Source organism: Vespa mandarinia, chromosome 6, assembly GCF_050613455.1.
Source record: "Vespa mandarinia isolate Hongniang chromosome 6, ASM5061345v1, whole genome shotgun sequence".
NCBI classification, from domain to species: Eukaryota; Metazoa; Arthropoda; class Insecta; order Hymenoptera; family Vespidae; genus Vespa; species Vespa mandarinia.
The window spans coordinates 7656179-7678168 of NC_140815.1; the positions used below are offsets into that span (position 1 = coordinate 7656179).

Consider the following 21990-nt stretch of genomic DNA (forward strand, 5'->3'; position numbering starts at 1 on the left):
ACTGAAAAATTGTATTCTTCTTTGTGTACAACTCATGTTCTTGACTATATCGCTATTTTACATGATTTATTTATTGATTAATCTTTCCTCTCTTTTTTTTTTCCTTTTTCTCTCGTTTTACTGTCGTAATATCGCATCTAACTATTCATGTTACAAAAATTTATTCATTAAGTGTTATCTATTTTTATTTCTAACGAAATGAGTTTTACACGAAGCAAGTTATCGAAGGCTGTAAATGCAATCGTCCCATCACTCGAAATTTGATATTGTAAGAAATTCATTTATCGATTTTTTTTTTCTTTATACTGCTTGTAATTATTTTTCTAAAAATCAACATTATACTTTTTCCTCCCGATTTAAAAGATGAAATGCAAATATAAATGAATGATCGATGATCTTAGATATCGATGGGTTTATTTTCAAATGACGCATTTAGCTTGGAGATAAGAAGATGCATTTGCTCGATTTGATCGATAAAGATTCCTCGAGAGTATTTATGCATCATCTCGTTTAGTGTGAATATATATATATATATATATATATATATACACAACGATTGCGATCTCGATCGATTCGATGATTCATGAAATTATTTCAAAAATATGTTTACATGACATCATGATTGTGGTTTCGAGAGAAGATAATTCGCATTTAATTGAATTGGATTAATCATATCCTGTTGTGGATCCTTCGCCGTTTCTTCCTCTAGATTGTGCATAGGTTCCTGGCAATATTCCTGTCCGCAAAGTTTGCACGCTTCAAAGTGAGGCTTGATGGAGTTCTTTAATTTCTAAAAATAAATATGAAGTCGAAGTGAAATAAAGGCGCGCGTGGTTACACTTATTTATCAATTCGAAGAATTCTGAAATGTTATAACGAAACATGTGATATACCTCGGAGAAAGTATTGCCGTCGGATTTAATGAACACGTAGATGGCAAAAGCTGGAATGCAAATCAAAGAAAGAGATGCTATACCCCAACCTATAGCTTCCGCCCACCATGGATATTCGTATTCACCGTTTCGATAAGTTGGTGGTTCATAGTCGATCAAACTGAAAACCCATACAGCCTGAAACGTAAACACGAAGAAATGAAGAATCGATCGATCGATCGATCAAACGATCGAGAAAGGAACAAAAAATTTAATTATTAATAATTATAATAATAATAATAATAAATAATAATAAAAAATATTTTTACCAGTATGAGAAGGGGTGCCGCTACGAGCCAACAAAATTGAAAATACATGGAAGGTACTCTCCCAGTCATTTCCTTGACATTGTTACATAATCTTCGAACGCCGTAACACCAAGATATGGCAAAGACTTCGAAGAAAGCTAAAAACATGATCGAGAGAGACGCTGCGTAGTGATCTATTAGTTGAAAGAAATAAATTCCTCCCTGAAAAAGTAAACAGCATTATAATGAAATGATTCATTTGACATTTACATTATACAAACAATGGACTATCGGTATGCAAAATTGATGATTACCTGCGTGATGTTGGGTAATCCAAAGAGGAAAGAAACAACGCATATCACAAGTACCAACATCTCGTGGCAGAGTAGACGACGTTTAACCCAATTTGGAAATCCATCTTGAATCGATGTCACTACGACTTCGACTATAGCGAACTATAAATGATTAGATATAACGATTAGATTTTTATTCGAAGGTATTAAAAGGTATTAACGTTTAAAAACTTAAAAAGTCGAACTTTTATTTACCTGACTGTTCAGTGAAAGGCATACCATCATGAAGAAAAATAATACAGCCCAGAGTTGAGACGCTGGCATCTTGGCTAGAGCTTGCGGATAGATGACGAATACTAGACCAGGTCCTTTAACGGAAATTATGATTTATCTATAAAATGTCAGGAGACTGACGTTAATCTGACGATTATATTCGAGGAGAGATATAAAATTGTATTAAACAAAATATATGTCGTCTCCTTCGAATTTGATTGATTCTTACTTTTCGATCGATTAAAACGATCGATCAAAATAAGAAACTTTTATAATCTAATTGATAATTCGAATTGTAAATATCGAGAGCGACTTACCGTCGCTAAGTACCGCTTCGACAGACATGTTTTGTTCTCTTGCGATGTTCCCGATTGTCGCGAACGAAAAGATCCCAACGAGCAAGCTGCTACACGCATTAATCAGAGAAACCGCTACGGTATCCACTAGAATGGTATTGTGAAATTTGTTGTAACTAGCGAAGCAGATCATCGAACCGAATGCGATACCGACGGAGTTGAATATCTGTGCCGCGGCGTTGATCCATACCTTAAAGTCACGAGAACGTACGTGAATCCTTCGACTCAAACAATTTCATTACATAACAGAGATTAGTGTGACGTTAACGATGTTTGACTTTAAAGATCGGTCAAAATTCGAAAAAAAAAGCGAATTCTTTCTAACGGAGAGATGATCATTAATTAAAATTAAAATTAAAAGGTTGATTATGAAAGTTCATTATTATAAAAATTGTTATAGACTATAGGTATGAATATATAGAGAACGTTTATAGATTCCATTTTTTTTTGCCATATACCTTTGCGTCGCCAAGTAGTTCCCAGCGTGGATGGAAGAAAAATTGAAGGCCCTTGTCGGCACCTTCGAGGGTGAGGGACCGTGTAAGAAAGACGACAATTAGAAGAAACGGTAGTGTTGCCGTGAGATACCTTACTTGTGCCGATGATTTGATAGATTTCCAAATTGAGAAGTATACCATGATCCAGGCTGTTATCAGACAAGCTACGAGTTCCCACCTCAGTGCTCCAGGTTCCTCGATGCCGCTACTGATCTGAAGGACTTTGTTACTGCAAATAATGTAAAGAAAGAAAAAAAAAAAAAAAAAAAAAAAAAAAGAAAGAATTGAACTATCGTCCCAATAAATAAGGATCAAAAGCACTTAATAAAGGATTTACGCGCGTTTGCTCGGAAATTACTCGAAAAAATCTTCGGACGGTGTCTTTGAGGCATTGAGACGAGTTCGATTATCAACGAAACCATTAATTGGCAACCAACAGGCAGCTGTGTTCCACGAATTATCACAATCTGACCATGGTTGGTGGGCTCTGAACGCAGCGAAAAAGTAATATATAGCGTATGCTATAATCACATTGTGATAGGTCGACATTAGAAAAGATATCACCACTGATGATAATCCGGCTCCTATGAAAAAGAAAAAAAGAAAAAAAAAAGAAGAAGAAAAGAATATACACGTGAAAATATTCTTAAGGATAAATGAGTTACCAAGCCTCGATAGAGTTTAATATCGTTAATTAACCAGGTCAAGTTAATGTGACAATTTTTGCACTCATTCTTAGTCTACGCTTTAACGAATTAAACTTCGTCGAGATCAAACGTCAAGTTTTTCGTAATCGTTCTAAATTTCTTATGACAAGATCTAATATATTTTTTTATTACTATTCAAACTCACCTTTGAAGAGCGGACATATTTGACCAAGGGCACCGATCGGTCCTCGTCTTGTAAATTGTCCTATACTGAGTTCCATGTATAATAACGGTACTCCGCAAACAACGAGGATTAGGAAGTAAGGTACCAGAAATACTCCTGCATGTAAAAAAAAAAAAGAAAGAAAGAAAGAAACATTAAATCATCTGAAACATTATATTAAATTCTTGATTTAGAAAATTTCCCAATCCGTTAAATTTTCTCAATCTATCGAGAACTTAACAAAGACTTATCGTAAATTGTATTTGAATATATTTTTGATTCGATGAACTTGAATACCACAATATATTATAACGAACAACAAAGATTTTTCATTTGTTTAAGTTAACAGCCAGATTCATTAGGTAACCGATATTAAATCACTACGATGGATTTATTAGATGCTTCGTTAAGGCAACTCGTACGTAATGCTACTCTACATTAATCGTCGCATCGTGGGTAGTTCCAAGGTCACTGGATATAACTCTTTATTCGTAATAAACGATGATCACTGTTACGGATTACGATTTAATTTAACAGGAAAGAATAGTCTCGAGTATGGCGAAGTAAATTGGGAAGGCAAATTAATCCATTCTTTTAAAAAAGTACCGTATGCGATACATTTAATAATATAATTAGTGTATCATTTGTAAAAACCCCGGAAGATCGTTTTGAATTGTTTTCCCGAAGAATCATACAAAAATTTATATACATTGGCAAATGAATCTTATCGCTAAGAGACACGTGTTATCTCGTGAAAAATTCAATCTCCTTCAAGGAATATAACGCATTATTCCAAGAAATAAATCAATCAAATATAATTATCAAATATAATTATCTTTCTAATAAATTTCTAATAATATATCTCTCTTTATTCGTGATCAATTTATAATTGTCATATTCACGATTATTCTAATAATAAGATAAACGTGAGAAAATTTAAATGGTTACAACAAGTCGAAGTATTAATCCCTCTCTCCTAACCTATTCCCTCCCCGCCCTCCTCCCATCGTCACATGGATACGATGGGCACAAACATAACGTTTTGATCACGATGTTTGATCTCTATCATTATGTTTCCTCGTAGATTTTCAAGACCGAATCTTTTATCTCTTTAACATCTCTTAATATCTCTTTAACGAGCATCCGAGAGCTTGAGAATAGTACTTATTTCTCGTCGGTGCAAATCAGTCCGCGGCATCCGATCTCATTTTCCGGCTGCACGGCTCTCTGTCTCTCGCTCTTTCTCTCTCTTTTTCTCTCTCAGTTTCTCTTTCCATCTGTCTACCTCTCTCTCTCTCTCTCTCTCTCTTACTCTCTCTCTCTCTCTCTCTCTCTCTCTCTCTCTCTCTCTCTCTCAATTCAAACGAACGGTGAGACCGAACAAAATTATACTCTCAGTCCGATTATTTCCACCGGTGTCATTGAAATCATTTACGGTGTTACGCTCCTCCGGTGTAACCGAGTTCTATCAAGGTCATGTATCAAGTTCCAAGAGAGAGAGAGAGAGAGAGAACGAATTGCGCCACTACGTCCGGAGGACGAGTGCTCTTTCAGAGTTTGAAGATTAACAGCAACAAGATACAAAAGAGAGAGAGAGAGAGAGAGCTCGATTACGTTAAGGATATCTCGAAGTATCTATGTACTTAAGTAAGTACATACGTACATATATATCCATATATATTTATCTATATATATATATATATATATATATATATATATATATGTATGCATGTATGTATGCAATTAGGTATATATGATAACAATTCTGTTTTAAATTCCTTGGCCTCGAATTTTCATGCAAGTCTGATTTAAAACGTGTTCTATAATAAACACGCAAAACACATTCTATGTGTGTATATATATTAGCGCTCTATGTTCAAATATTACTGTACCTTCATAACAACTTTAATTCTCGTTGACGTAATATTAGAAAATGTATACATACATATATATGTATATATATATATATATATATATATATATATAAAACATGTACTTTATATTTACCGTCGGATATAATTTTGTATTACTCATGAACATGGTATGGAACTACTATTTAATTGGCCGGAACCGACCGGTGAATGTCGAGAAATAATGAATTAAAAATCTAATCTATGAGTTTCGTGGATTGGTTCATATTTTCAAGTTATCGGTTGAATATAGAGGCTGGGAAGGGAGGCAGCCAAGGGAGGAAAGACAGAGAGAGAGAGAGAGAGAGAGAGAGAGAGAGAGAAGATCAGAAAAATAAAATAAAATATTACTTTTAAAAAGTTACTAACTACATTGATTAACAACTGTGGTAATTCTTCAACTCGAATAGATTAAGAATGAAAAGAAATCATCATTTGTCATCATGTTAGAAAATAATTCTCGAGTTTGATCTCATCCGTTCACTTTTTTGTGTACCATTCTTTACAATCCTAATCTCTTAACGTACATATGTATCTCGTAATACCTTCGGTAGCGTCTTATGTTCTTTAGATTTATTATCTTGCAAAAAGAAAAAGAAAAAGAAAAAAGGAGAGAGAGAGAAAGAAAAAGAAAGACCGACTCTTAGGAGTATTTAGAACTTACGATGCCTTAAAGTGATCACAGGTGTCCGTGACGTATTTCGCACAATCAATGATGCGAAAAATAAACGTCGTCTCTCTCTTTTTTTCTCTCTCTCTCTCTCTCTCTCTCTCTCTCTCTCTCTCTCTTATCATCATGACTCTAATCACGAAAGATACGTGACGACACAAGGAGAATTTATTTGACGTAGGCGAATCTGTTTTTGGATCTTTCAAATGACGTAACGATAATCTACAAAAAGGTATTCGCACGAGATAAGTAATATTTGGTGTGAATGTCCGTGTTTATTTATTTGTTTATTTATTTACTTTTAATACCTTTCTTCGTTTTATATCTTATTGAATATGAAATATAACCATGTACTATATACTATACTGTACTATACTGTAATATGTAATATAATAAAATAAAATAAAAAGAGAGAGACAGCGTATAAATATATATATATATATATATATATGTGTGTGTGTGTGTATAATATATTATATTATTTTATTTTATTTTATTTTATTATACTATATATTTTACTATACCTTTTTTATATACTTTTATTATACCATTATAGTAATAATATATAAACTTTTAATATTTGTTTATAAAAAAAAAAGATAGGTGTATATATATGTACGTGCAAATATACTCACCACCACCACTTTTGTAACACAAATAAGGAAACCTCCAAACATTTCCTAAGCCAACTGAGTAACCGATACAAGCAAGGACGAATTGAACTTTATTAGCCCAATGTGGTCTTCTAGGTTGTCGATAATCTCCAGGATCCTCGCCTTCGCCATCGTCGTAACTCGTACACGTGGATAGATCATCCTCGATGGAGCTGAACAAACAAACGTGACAGTTTCGAGTCGAGTTGTAGAAAATAAATAGGATCATGTAAATGGAATAATACGAGGATAGATAGGTAGCATTACAAACGGTATGTACATCGATATGTATTTTTCATTATTCCAGAAATAGAAGGTCTCTTACGCATGGTATTTCATCTGATAAATATTTTCTTAACTAGTAACGTCACAAATAATTTAATCGTAAGTTTCAAATTCAGGACAAGGCAATCCTCGTCGTTCGGTCCTACTTTTTCTTTATCGATATTCATGGTAATATAAACAATAAAGAAGATTAGATAGACACGTTCGTTCGTTTATTTTTAACGAGTATTTCAACATTATGTTGCCATTATTATCGGTAAGCAGATGTGCAAGCATAAAATTGATTCGCGTCAAAATATCAGGTTGCAGGCCACGCAGATGTCATTAAATATGTCTTGGATTAACATACGACAGGCGTGTAACAATCCGTGTTCGATTTCTTTCATATTCAAAAGCCGCTCTTTTTAAATGTTCGCATTAGAAAAACTAGAAATCATATTCAAAGGAATGTAACATCGCCATACATATACTTATCTGAAATTATAATTAAAGTGATTCATTTAAAGTGCTCGTATTTATTTTGTAAATACATAACCATATACTCTCAATATAAATATAAATTTGTTCTTTCGTAAATCTTTATGAATAAGGATAAAGATAAATGATTTTTTTGATTCATTATAATAGCATCTAATATTATGGACGAATGGAAAAATAGAAAAAAAAAGGAATATTTGTATGAAATAACGAAAGATTTAGAAATTTCGTTGGATGTTAAACTTCTTCAAACGAGTTTGTTTACGTCTCTCTCTCTCTCTCTCTCTCTCTCTCTCTCTCTCTCTCTCTCTCTCTCTCTCTCTCTCTCTCTCTCTCACTCTCTCACTCTCTGGAGGAATTTCTCGTGTGAAGAGGAAAGCCTTGTTAAAGGGTAAGTAGATCGAGTAGGATCAATTAAGTAGAGAAACGCGTTCCGTGCTATGACCTTGTCATACTCGATATATCTACTTATATTATATTATGTAAGTGGTAAAAATTGAAAAAACAAAGAAAAGAAAAAAAAAGAATTTTGTATGCCTTTCTTTCTTTTTTTTTTTTTTTTTTTTTTTTTTTTAACCGAACCCCTCTCTCTACAATAATTATTATTTATAATACGAAGCGCGCGAAATAGGCGCTGCTGTGTGTCAGGGCTTAAACGATCAAACGAGGAGTTACGATCGTATATATATATGTATATATATATATATAAATACATACATACATACATACATACATACATACATGTACTCGATACTCGACGAGAAACTACTTAAACGTATGTACATAACATTAATGAATACATACGCACAACTGGGTACATATTTTCTCATCCGACATATGTTTTTTTTCTTTTTTTCTTTTTTAATAATCGACAATTTATATCTACTTCGAGGGATAAGAGGTGGAGACGGAGGGGATAGGAAACGATGAGTATGCATATAAAAATAATATTATATGTAAACGAACGTATAACACACATTAATCATGTTTTGTCGATATGAAATGAGTTAGTCCAAGTATATACATGTTGGGGAACGTTTCTAACGAGCGACACATCAATCTTCTTACGAATAATTAAAAATTCTGTTTAATATCTACATAATACTCTTTGTACGTATGTATGGCGAGGAGGGAAGGAAGAAAGACGTTCCTTGATAGATCTTTCTTGGAAAAAAATAAGAAAAGAAAATAAAGAAGAGGAAAAAAAAAAGAAAAAGAAAAGAAAAGAAAAATAGGCAGCAATAGTTTTCAACGTAGGTGCATGCATACATACATACAATACGTACATATTATACATACATATTATACATACAAAGAATTCGAAATGCAAAAACATGACATCGCTTTAAATATAACGTATACCATCATTTACAATGAAAGAAACAGGACAGCTACAACAATGTATGTACACCTACTTGCAACAAAAGTACGGGGCTTACATTGTACACCTATTATCCACTTACGTCTCTGGGACAATACGGCGGAATTGCAGTCTCTGGATGACGAGACCACGCTTCACTAGTAGTTCAGAAGTACACCTCATCTATCTATCTATCTTTCTCTTTCTCTCTCTTTCCCTCTCTCTTTTTTTCTCTCTCTCTCTCTCTCTCTTTTTCTCTTTCTCTCTATCTCTTTCTCTTTTTCTCTATCTATCTATCTATCTTTTTCGTCGGCACAGAATTTCTGAACTAAAATAAAAGGAGTACAGCAGAAAGTTTGACTTTTAGCTATCTCTAAGAGAGAAAAAGATTTTTGTATCTTTCAAATTTTCTCCATCACTCTTTTATCTCGTAATAAATGTAACGCGCGACATTTATTGCTATTTCTCTTGGCACATGCAATAAACATTTATTAATCGTTATATTGTTTACCCTAAAACTGCTTCTCTTTTAGCTTTAACGCGTGGCGAACGAGAATGTTAACGCATACGTATCTGTATACATGTGATATCTATGCATATACATATGTGTATATATATATATATATATATATGTATATTTACAATAGAAGTTTAAATCATAATCCTCGGATAAACAAGGCACAAAGAAGTAACACTCACGAAGTATATAAAACTTTGAGAGAATCGAGACCCGTGTCAAAAATATGTATTCATATATATATATATATATTATATAAATATGTATTATATATATATATATATATATATATATATATATATACGAATGTATGTACTTATGTAGATATACAAGCACGGAATCGTTTTTCTACCTACAACACCTAGAGATTCCAATTTTAAACTGACATACGAATCAAGAAGTGGTCTTATTTTTATGCCAACACAAGTTACCGAGCCACCTTCTTGCGTTATAATGTTTGTTCATCGCATTAACGAGTGGCCGCGAAAACTCTCGTGACATTCATACCTCTTCTCCTCGTTCTCGTATCCTTTCCTTTTTCGTTTCTTTCTTATTTTCATGATAAATTGGTATTATCGCGTTTCCCATTTTATATTTTATTTTCGAAGAAAGAAAAAAAAATGATTTATTTTAATTGGTTCATGTTTCTTAATCCGCAATAAATCGTTAGGATCGTATGATTTATCATGCACTAATTTTTTTTTTTTTTTTTTTTTTTTATTCACTCGATTTCAGTAGATCTGAAATAAAGCTTGTTTTATTTTCCTTATTAATCGTCGAAACTAAAAATAATTTTTTTTTCTTTTTTTATGTAAGAAAACAACTCGTTTTATTTATAAATCACTCATCAGAATAAATATAGTGTTTGTTTAAAATAGATACGCATATAAATTTGTATCAGTGTGTACACTGTACGTGTTAAAGAAACGCTCAACGTTAGCGTATGCTTCATACACATGACGGCAGGTTGACGCTCAGTTGAAAAAAAAAAAAATAGAGAAATGTGACATCTTTATGACAGGGATGTGCTCTTTCATGGATGATGGAACCACGCAGAATGAGATAGATTATTTAACTATCTCAAACATGACGTGTTTTAATTTTCATTTCGCTTAGGAATCTCGTTTCCGTATTTTGTTTGAGAAAATTATAAGTGAAAATCGAAGCGCATTTTAAAAAAATCGATCGATTAAAACAATGAAGTAAATATTATATTCGGATTTTTTCAAAACATTAAACTAAACAAATTCCACGTGTTAAAATTAACAAAGCACATGCATTATTATAATGCGTCACAACATTCATTACGCATGCATTATAACACTATTTTTTTATGTTAATATATATATATATATATTTTTTTTTTAAATAAAAATACAAACTATTTTTCGTATGAATTGTTATAAGCAATAATTCCGATGATTAGTTTCAGTAAACTAGGGGACAAAAAAGAGCAAAAAATATATGCACTCTTTTTATTCTTCGATATTCAGATCAACTTTTCGTTTTACTGATGATTTCTATAGAAATTAAAAGTATTAGAAGTTTGACTTGAACGAATAAAATTTAATGAAATACCGATAGAAAAAGGGAAAAGATATCGTAATTCATATCGAAGATGCTAGGATAGCGAGAGGATCGTAGGTAATGTGGTCACTTACGGCGGCGGATGTACCAAGTTAAGAAGCTCCGACGGCGAAGTAGGAACTCTACGTATCGTGAGCTTCCGCCCGTCAGAAGAGCCCATGCCGATCGATGCTAGAGAGCGTATGGAAACGGAATCGGTGAATGGACGACCAACCTGGCCGTTGCCATCAGAAAAAACGATTGAGGCCCAGCTAGCGGCTGGTGGTTGATGTTGATGATAATGATGATGGTGTTCGTCCATCGTGGCGTTTGATTTCAACGAACGCATACTTGGATAACGATGATGACGAGTAACGTGATGATCGACGCCACGAGTGCTTCTTCCCGACTGCTCGTTCGATCTGGAAAAAGAAAAAAAAAACAAAAAAAAAAAAAAAAAGAAAAAATTTCAATTCTTCCAAATATCGTGTTCTTTCGTATTGCATCGTTGTTACGTAATTAAGCAAATATAGAATTTCCAGAATTCAAAAACAAATAACGATAGTGTCTCGTATCACTTTAATAATTGATCCATCTTGAAATCTTTTTACCAACGAACAGATTTGTCGTCATTGATTATCGAGAAAAATATTTAAAAAAAAAAAAAATGAAGAGAAAAAGAAAAAAAAAGAAAAGATATTAAATATATTAGAGAATATCGAAGTATTACATGATCGGTCTCGATTGATGAAGTCTCGGTTGAGACCTGTCGTGAACACTGTCGGTACTGCCGCTATGTCCGCTGGAACCTAATCTGAGTTCGGGATCGTATCCAGTGAGAATCTTGGCTTGGCTGATCCTAGCCTTCCTGGAAGAGCCAGCGGAACTCAAAAGCCGACCCCTCTCCTCGCACGGTGAATCTGAATCGACATCTTGCTGTGACTCTCGATGATGACCGTGAATAAGGTGATTATGCTGATTCTGATGCTGATGATGCTGCTGCTGCTGCTGCTGCTGCTGTTGATGATGATGATGATGAGGATGATGATGATGAGAATGAGGATGATGATATTGTTGCTGCTGGGCACTTTTAACGACATCCGGATCGACGTCGTCCGAACCATCCTCTTCTTCATGCATCGTGCTCATCTTTCGAACACTTTGTAAACGTCCGTTGTTGCCGTGTTGTTGTTTAGTTGGTTGGCAATTTTTATTGTTGCCAACGTCGGTAATCGTCAGAGGACCACAGTTACTGTGGCTGCTACTTGCGCCGCTACCGTTACTGCCGCCGCTGATGTCCATAATAGCATGACTCTCAGGTAGAATCTAGTCGTTTCGAGCGTATCAACCCTGAAACACTGAGGTGGATGAACCGCTTGAGCGAATTACGTCCGGTATCTACGTTCCACGTGCGAGTTTAACTTGTCTTTACTCTCTCTCTCTTTCGCTCTCGCTCCTTCTTGTATTTTTTTCTCTTTGAGAAGGATCGAGTTATATTCGCTGCGTATTTAGAAATAAGAGCGATTTTATTTTATATTTTTCAAACGTATAATAACATAATTCTTTGAGAATTTATAAAATTGTAAAAAGAAAAAGAAAAAAAAAAAAAAGAATTATTCATCAATATCTAGTTTTTACAATTTATCTATATGATATAATAATTATTGATCGTTTGAGTAAAATAATAAAACTGTATGTTAAAAATACGTAATGCTTTAATGCTAAGCTATTTGTTCTTTATCTTTAAGTAAGAAAGCTTAAAGCCAGCTCACATAATAAAAGATATGAAATATTTATCTCATATCGGTTAAATAAAAAGTGTTATATTTACTTCGCATAAAAAAAAAAAGAAAAAAAAATCAAGAGAAGTATATTCTTTTAAATCGCGATAAATCGTGATAATGTCATTATAGATATATTGCATCAATGTATTAACGGGATCGACGTGTCAAAATATTGATCGATCTCGAACTATCAAGATCGAAAATAAAGAAGATAAATTTGCTAGAAAATACATAAGTGTTAAAACATTTAAACAGATTATCCTTATAGTTCATATATATATATATATATATATATATATATATATATATATATATGTATATCGTTAAAATATCGTTAACATATCATTTTACTCTCTTTTTCTTTCAAGCTAAAAAAATTTAATCTTAAACATAATCTTCTAAAAAGAAAAATGTTTTTCATTAGATCGTAATCGTAAATTATAAAATATTATAAATATTCAAGGAAAAAAAAAAGATGATGTTAGAGAACGAATTAGGGAATGCATTCGTTAGCAATACCTTTTTTTTTCTATAATATTTCCTGTACCAACTATGATCCTATTTTATTAAACGTTAAAGGGAAAACATTTTATTACGTTATTAGAGGAGGATAAATAATAAAAAAAGTTTTCTCTTAAAAATTTAAAAATCTCTAAACGGCATTATCTAAATGACATCGTGTTGTTATGGGCAATACGATTTAAGAATAAAATATATATTTTTATAAGATAAATCGATGATTAACGTTCATTTTGATCGATCCTTTTGCATGGTAAAAAAAACAATATTCACAAGAGAAATGGAAAATCGAAAATCCTGTCGACGATAACGTTCTCCTCGGTTATATTCGAACCGATCCGCACCCACGACTCAACGACCATCGAGTCCTATCATCGTGGATCAGAATAACGAGGGGAAGGTCGATTCATATGGCCGGTTAATGAAAACGTCAAGAAATTAGACGACTATACAAAGGAAAATACTGTGAAACGCGATAAACGGATTTAATCTCTAGAATTGAAACAAAAGAGAGAGAGAGAGAGAGAGAGAGAGAGAAAGTGAGAGATGCTCCTTACGTGGAACGCCGTAGATGAAATCACGTGTTATCAGGTGAAATACCTGTCACATCGCAGGGGGCCTCGACCGGATTAAGTGCATTCCAATAGCGCGACTGAAACCCATGAGTGCCTTCTCTCTGACGAAGGTACAGATAACATTTACTCGTACACGTAGAGAGCGAGAGAGAAAGGCAAAAAGAAGAAAAAGAAAGATAAAGAAAGAGAAAGAAACACGTATAAGTGTGAGGAAGAAAGAAAGAGAGACAGAAAGAGGGAGAGAGAGAGAGAAAGAGAGAGAGAGAGAGAGATAGTTGTTCGTAGAGGCACGGCACACAAACACGTGTGCGTCGGGACGAGATAATTAATAAAAAAGAAAGACACTTTCGAATAGCGCCGCGAGAGAACGTCCGTGGCGAGAGCGAATTTCCGGTGTGGGCGGAGATAGGATCCAAGGAGAAAAAATCAAAAGGACGATGGTTCGAACGAATCGTTAGGGTATAGAATAAAAAAAGAAAAAAGAAAAGGAGGAGAGGAAGGAAGGGAAAAAAAACGAGGGAAAAAAAGGACAGGATGAGTCGTAACGCGAGCCAACACGTTGGACACACACGACACAACGTCGCGCGGCGTTGTGTGCGCGCCGATCGCGTGCCGCGACTCGCGAGCATGAGCGCGAGCGCGAACGCGAATACAGCGCATCAAGCACGCAAGCGCGCTGTCGCGTACGAAACGCCGCCAACGCGTCGCACGACTGCGCACAACGCTGCCGATGATAAGCCAAATGCTCCCAAGTCGATCCGATCGTTCCCGTCTCTGATCGGACATTGCCGAGCAATCACGCGTGAACACTACGATGATGATTACAAGTCTCTTAGGATCATACGAACGGTCGCAATCGAAAGCATATAAAAATTAAAGATATTCGCGAAACTTAATAAGTGATCATTTGTTACATTGTTATAATTATATTTGGTTATTTTGAATCAACGCGTAGATCGTAAACCCACGTATTTTAATATAAAATAATACGCATGTCTAATGATAAAAATAACAAAAAACCATTGAATGTAAGATACAATTATAATTTATAAATGTACATTTACAAGGCTTATAGTTTAATGTAATTTTAATATTAAAATAAGCTTACATAACACTATTTTGAATATTGAAGGGTTATTTTATACCCAACATTATTAATTATTACTTAACAGGTTTGAAAACACAGTTTATGTAACTTTAAAATGATTGTACAAAGATAAATTCATCTATTACTATACAGCAAATAAACTACACTCTATATGATAAAGTTCACAATATTATTGATGATCAATATTCCTGTCCATTTAACCGAACAAGTTTCATTTAATTATGATATCCAATTGATACTCATGTAGAGGTACGTTTTTATAATTACAAGATCAATCACTACGATTTGCATTCTTTTGTCTCCATATTTAAGTAACAACTAAAGCTTAAAATCTAAAATGCTGTGAATGAAAAGCAAACCACATGAAAATTAATGAAACATAAAGTAATAAATTATGTAAATGAATAAATATATATATTTATATATATATTGTATGTGTGTGTATGTGTGTGTGTGTGTGTAGTACATACGTATGTATGTATGCATGTACATACGTCGCGTGAGAGCGTCCTATATACACGTATACATACATACGATTAATACGAAACAGGTGTCCAATCTATGAAGTAACAGGGATTCCTTTCTCAGACATAGATAACTTTGGCTCATTTTGTATGCCAGTAAAACAAAAAATGCTGTCAATATGTGCATAATATATTAATCAAGATGAAGTCAAATCAAGCATCATATTGGGGTCTTCCAATGCTGGTAATGGTAATTCATTTCGCTCCTCTTCAGTTCTAACGTCCGACATTTTTAGGAACTTAATTACCTTTTCAGTAGCTGCTATTCCACAACTACTTACTTCATTCTGTATAAAAATATTTAAAATTACTGAGAAATGTGTTATTAAATACGATATATAATTAAACTTATATAAAATCAAATGATGAATAATTACCGATGCTGTTAAATTCATAAAATTGAAAAACTTTTGAAGTACAGATACCATTGTGGAAAAATTGTTATCTGGGAGTCTGCTACGTACGAGTGATTCGTAATCCTAAAAGATATCATAGTATCTTAACATGACAATATCTTATCTTATTTCATAATCTACTTTTTCTAATGTACTATATATCTCTACTGAAGTATAAATCAAGTAATTTTTACCTTGTTATCCATTATTAAGTATCCAAGTAGGAGAACTACATATGCACCTATTAAAGTATGTTCCATGTGGCGTCCAGCTTTCTGCAATACTGAAGAGGGATTAATGTAATATAATTAAGTTTTTATATTGTACATCATTAAGAAATACTTATACGAACATTTGGTAACAGTTTCTTCAATAAATTCTTCCTGGGATTTTGTTGTTGTTGATACTGTTTCTGTCTGTTCTGAATCTTTTTTACCATCTAAAATTGCATCAGTTTTCTGCTCTTCAGCTCTTGCCAGTTCTTCTTGTTTATAAAAGAGATCAATCAAAGACTCTACACCACTTTCTTCGGCTATAACAACAATTTGATTTATAAATATAATTACATATGTTTTGATAAATACATATACTTAAATAATATATATATAGCGCTTATATAATATATATAAAACACATACCATCAAAAATATTTTCTGTAGATGGAGGAGCCTTTGACTCAATAAGATGTTGTTTATTATCATCACATTGCTCTACTAAATTTATTAAAAGAATTAATGCCAACATCATCATATCAAATCTTTTTTCTTCTGGTAGCGATTCTGGTACACGTAATAAAAGATACAAACTACAATCAACTACACCACTTTGTGATCCCACTAATTTGCTTCCACAAGCTGCAAAAAATATATAATTATAACAATAAATCAATCTCATTATATTGAAAAATGAAAATTATATGAAATCCAATAAGCTTACATTGTCTATTGAATCGATGAGTGAGATTTATGAGAACTTTGATAATAGCAAAAAGACATTCTCTGACAACAGCACCAATTGAACTCTTATCACTTGGGTCTATGGTTGGATAAATGGGAATCTCTTGTCCACATAAGTAATAAAGACTTGCTAAAGTACTTACTAATATACCATCATCATATTTTAATAAATATACTTGATTCTCTTCATTCATATGTGTAACCTAATCATAAGTATAATATATATTATTAGTGATATACGAAAAATTGAATAAGAATATTTAATATAATTCGTATTATAATTTATGGTAGATAGTCCTTACGTTTTCTAATACACGTAAACATCTGTCAACTTTACGTAATTTATCTAATAATGGTTCCGTCCAACCACCTCTTGTAACATCATGCGCATTAATATGGCGATGACATTCCCTGACTGTTTTTACAATATGTTCTAAACCACCTAACTCTCGAAGTTCTTCTTTAAACCATTCCCCTGCACGTTTTGAAGTTAGACTGAGAAGTGTTTCCATAGCTAATTGCCCAACCTGCAAAGATAAATATATTTTATCACATTTCCTTTCCATTTAAAATTAATATTGATTAATCAATAATCAGAAATAATTATATTACTCACAGTAATATTATCCAAATTTAAATGTTTTGCATGTCCCTGTGCTTGAATATCCGCACATAACTGCCGTACTTTTTCCTTATTTTTTAATAATTCAGCCCTACTAAGGCCACAATCGTCAAGCGCATCTTTATGACTGGCATCAGATTCCAATAAACTTAACATTAGTTCTAAGCAATCTCGATCTAAATCCATCGCTAGACGATCTTGACTTAACACAAACATTACAGTCGCTGTACACAGACCAAGACTCTAATTGCAACACAAAATAATATTAAAATTTATCCATTTTTTTTTTTTTGGATATTAAAATAGTAAATAAAAGACGTACTTGATCTTTAGTGGCATCGTGTAATGCTTTAAAGAATTTAGCAACGGTTCCATGAGCACGTACATGCATACGAAAGGCTGGAGCCATGCATTTGCTTGCTAAGCGTATAGCTGAAAGGCAACGTGTAGCATTTGGATTATTTTCTCTTAAAGTATCCAATATATATTCAACATCATCATTAAACTCCTGAAATTCTCCACTTTCTTGAATTTGATGGGCCTTTTTCACATTCTTTACTACAGTGTAAAACTGAAAAAAATAATGTTATCATCATCAATAAATCCTAATATCAATGAGTCTTATCATTTTGATATAATATATATATATGGCTTTGAGTATTTGTATAATATATACTTACACCTTTAACTTTCCTGCAACAACGAACACTTGTAACAGCTTCAGAGTCATCTGTAAAGTCTACATCAGTTTCAGGATAAGTCACAACTCTTGTAAGTTGAGAAGTCTCAAATTCTCCTGCATATGCATCAGATCCAGTTGTACTATGTGATCCTGAAGCTATATTTGGAATTACATTCCCAATATTAGGAGTATCTGTCGTACTAGATTCTTTATCACTATCACACCACTTGTGTTTATACAATGCACGTCTTTTATTTCCATTTGTTGTCCCTGTTGAACGACTCTTAAATATGCTACCCTTTTTAGTAACAGGCTTAGATGGTACATTTGTTGTAGGAGCATTTATGGTTTGTGATTCTGAAACTGTACTTGTTACATGCAAAGGCATTTCATTTTCAACATTGCCACTCACACCTTCACTATCATCGCTACCTGAAAACCAATCCTGATCCACTAATGTCTTAGCTGCTGCAGTTTCAGAATCAGCTGCATGAGCTGACGATTCCAATTCTGTTTCAGGATCAGGTTCCACCTCAGTTTCACCTTCTGGTTCTAATTCTTGTTCTACTTCTGCTTCTGCTTCTTTCTCTGGTTGTCTATTAGTTTCAGGTATCACTTCATTTGTAGGGATATCTATAGAACAATGTTGAACCTCATCTGATGTAATTTCCGAATTATCTTCAGCTTCAGGGACATTTAAAATCATTGGTCTTGTTTGCATAGGATCTGCATCACTCGAAAGAATATCAATAAGTTCTTGAGTTGTGGTAGGCAGTGGTTGGTCTCGTCCAATTAAAGGTTCTATCGTTGGTTTACATGGATACGTTGAACTACAATCAGTCTTAACAATATCATAATGAGATATAAGAGTGTTATTGGAATCCGTAACGGATTTTCTGAGAGTTAAGGAGAGTCCAGAACTATGCGTATTTGAAGTAGTTGACGCTGTAGTAACACCAGAAGAACCTGTTATGTCTAGATGTAAATTTTTTGCACGACTACGAGTTGTTCGTCGCATATCAGAATTTTCTAATGGTATTGATACTGTCGATACAATTGGTTGCTGAGAACGAGTTGTCTTAAGATCTGTTTTGATTGATGATTCTGTATTACTTTTACGTTCAATATCTATTTTAGAGGGACTAGTAAGAGGTGTAGAAATTCTGTAAGTTTCAGGTTCTTGATCTTGATTATTTTGCACATCTCCGCATACTAATCTTGCAGTACCCTTACATATTCTTAAAACAATTGGAGGTTTTCCTTCTTCTCTATTTGATGTTTCATTACCGGTATTATCTACACTTTCTGATACTTTCTTTGTAGGAGTATGAATTGCTTTTGGTAAGGGCTGTTTTGGCAGGGGTTGTTGAGGCTGCTTTGGAGCGCGTGCTCTACCATATTGTGAATCAGGTACTTGTCTGTATATTGCCACATCCTGGCGAGATTCTTCTACTACTGGTGGTACATTTCTACTCTTAAAAAATTTCTTCGGCTTTACAACGGCCGGTGTGGTGTCTGTCTTACTAGTTGGATCAATTTCAAATGAAAAAGGATCTTTTCCAGAATTCACACGTGTATTCTGGTTACTGTAATCAATTTTCATCCTTTTTGCACCAAATGAATTGTGAATATTATCTCTCCTTCCTATATATAATTAAAAAAAATAATATATATATACATATACATATATACATATACATATATACATATATATATACTCTTTGAAAAACTTAAAAGATAAATTATTCTTTGAATAATTTAAAAGTTACTCAAAATATATATGTTATATATATAAAATGAATAAATTTTTAAACTACATATATTATGCATATAAATGCTATACTTTTTGGATACAATAATATGTAATATGCAGTATTAATACCTTGCATATATGTGGACACAATTACGTCATATTAAATAACTTACTTATGTAGATGAAAAAGTACAATAAAGATAGACTTAAGAGGAAAAAGAAAAAAAAAAGAAGTAGAAGGAAGAAGAAAATAGAAAAGAAAACTATATTATGAATGAGTCATAACGAAAGAATGAGAGAAACTATGCAATTAATAATTTCATAACAAGCTTTACCGACATGAAAATGTATTGATGAGAATATTTTCAATATAATTCAATACGATTTTTTCTTGAAATATTTAATATTTCTATAATACAGAAAGATGTAAATAAAAATAATATGAAAGTAATAAATACATACCATTGATATTCGTGCTTCTGATAGATGTAAATGATGTTATACCCCATTTTCCAACAGTACCTGCTGACTTGGCAGCAGAAGGTCTATTACTATTTTCTCGAAAAAGCTTATCAAATTGAATGCTCCCAGGTGTCACACTATTGACCTTGCGACTGTAAGATTTAGTATAACTGCGAGACGTCATTTTGGATATTCCGATATTTCAAATACAGTCCGCATCCCATAAGACACAAATAACAATATATCTCTTCATTCTTTAAAATTTTCGTATGATCTATACTACATAATTATCGATTCGAATAATAATGACAATATTTCGGGATAACATTCGGAAATATAAAAAAATACGTCGTACTCCGTATAACAGTCGAAGTTACGAAAGTACTACGACCTTAAGAAATGTAATTTCGAAGCTCACTAAAGAAACAAACGCCATGTTTCGATTGCTATTTCCCTCGATGCACAAATATATTTCCTCCCAAAAATTTCAATTTCGAATTAATAATTTCGTAATTATAACCTTTGCATTAATACGGCATACGTTCTTACAACACTTCCTATTATTTCCTTTTCCATATATTTCAACGAATTTAACTGGAATTTATTAAATCATAACATGATCTTAAGCCATCTGTCGATATGTTTTTCGTTTAAGATTTAGATGCATACATACCACATGCAAAAAAACGAATAATATACTGTGCACCAGATAATAATACTTATCATCTTATCCAGTAGATAGAGCCAGATAGGACGAAACGTAACTATCTACATTATCGGTTGAATGGACGTATATAATATTGTCCAATTAAAATACGATTTATTACATAAAGCAATTACGTAATACAGTATAACTTTCGTTTGCAACAAAAATCAACGTATTGTTTATTAATAACAAATTGAAGTCGATCTATATATATACATATTATATATATATATATAATATGTATATATATATATATGTATATCGGATAAATATATTCATATATATATATGTATTTTTTTTTTTTTTTTTTTTTTTTTTTTTTTTTTTTTTTCTAATAAAAATCTTCAAGAATGAACAAATATGTACAGAGATTTTAGATATAGATAAGATATGTACATTATACATATGTTTTGTCAATAGACACACAATATTAAATACATCCCCTCTTTTGGCTATGAGCATGCACAAATTTTATTGTCAAATAACCAATCGCATTAAAAAAGTTAACTTTATTTTTCCTGCTTGTTTCTTTTTTTTTTTCTTTTCTTTTCTTTTTTTCCTTTTTTTTCATTTCCTTTACGTTAATAAATACATGAGAATTTGTAATAATTGAATAACCAATCGGCGTATTTAAATAACCAATCTACTAGCCTGACTTAGGGGTGCCACCTTTAAAAAGTATTTCTTCCCTAAGCGTCTTAAGGTAAAATAAATATAAGAAACTGTAGAGACTTATTTGTTCGTTAATATCTTTTATATACACTATCTTTGAAAAAAATGACTCATCGAAATCGTAATAATAAACTAAATAATATCATATAAATATAATTATTTATATATATGTATATATATATATATATATACATATATAAACATAATTCGCTTTAAAACGAAAAAAAATGATCTACTCGAATCAGCTAGCGGGAAATGTTTAAAGTTTGAAATTAGATCGTTTGATAAAAGCTTCCAATAGATTTTAATTTAGATTTCGTTTGAA

The 21990-nt window shown here is 32.6% G+C and overlaps 2 protein-coding genes across 5 annotated transcripts; both read right to left on the reverse strand.

Annotated features, from left to right (window-relative positions):
* Window positions 1–51: 51 nt before the first annotated feature.
* ine (solute carrier family 6 member inebriated) lies at window positions 52–14474 on the reverse strand. Of its 3 annotated transcripts, none has more exons than XM_035864695.2 (13): window positions 13811–14474; window positions 11638–12257; window positions 11003–11329; window positions 6685–6875; window positions 3452–3586; window positions 2958–3183; window positions 2561–2828; window positions 2064–2292; window positions 1729–1841; window positions 1495–1635; window positions 1202–1402; window positions 894–1070; window positions 52–790 (listed from the first exon to the last, which is right to left on the reverse strand). In XM_035864695.2, the coding sequence occupies exons 2-13, from the start codon at window positions 12207–12209 to the stop codon at window positions 617–619; spliced, it is 2754 nt and encodes a 917-aa protein (XP_035720588.2). In that variant the 5' UTR covers window positions 12210–12257; window positions 13811–14474; the 3' UTR covers window positions 52–616. The 3 variants fall into 3 exon arrangements, with proteins under 3 accessions (XP_035720588.2, XP_035720587.2, XP_035720586.2); XM_035864694.2 differs by having other exon boundaries at window positions 11638–12265; XM_035864693.2 differs by having other exon boundaries at window positions 11638–12265; window positions 13768–14474.
* A 381-nt stretch (window positions 14475–14855) lies between these two features.
* wapl (cohesin release factor wings apart-like) lies at window positions 14856–21055 on the reverse strand. 2 transcript variants are annotated; one of them, XM_035864690.2, is made up of 12 exons: window positions 20961–21055; window positions 20288–20881; window positions 18071–19716; window positions 17713–17961; window positions 17385–17633; window positions 17071–17295; window positions 16749–16971; window positions 16451–16666; window positions 16165–16344; window positions 16007–16095; window positions 15795–15896; window positions 14856–15704 (listed from the first exon to the last, which is right to left on the reverse strand). In XM_035864690.2, the coding sequence occupies exons 2-12, from the start codon at window positions 20469–20471 to the stop codon at window positions 15555–15557; spliced, it is 3513 nt and encodes a 1170-aa protein (XP_035720583.1). In that variant the 5' UTR covers window positions 20472–20881; window positions 20961–21055; the 3' UTR covers window positions 14856–15554. The 2 variants fall into 2 exon arrangements, with proteins under 2 accessions (XP_035720583.1, XP_035720584.1); XM_035864691.2 differs by lacking the exon at window positions 20961–21055 and having other exon boundaries at window positions 20288–20954.
* Between the last annotated feature and the right edge of the window lie 935 nt (window positions 21056–21990).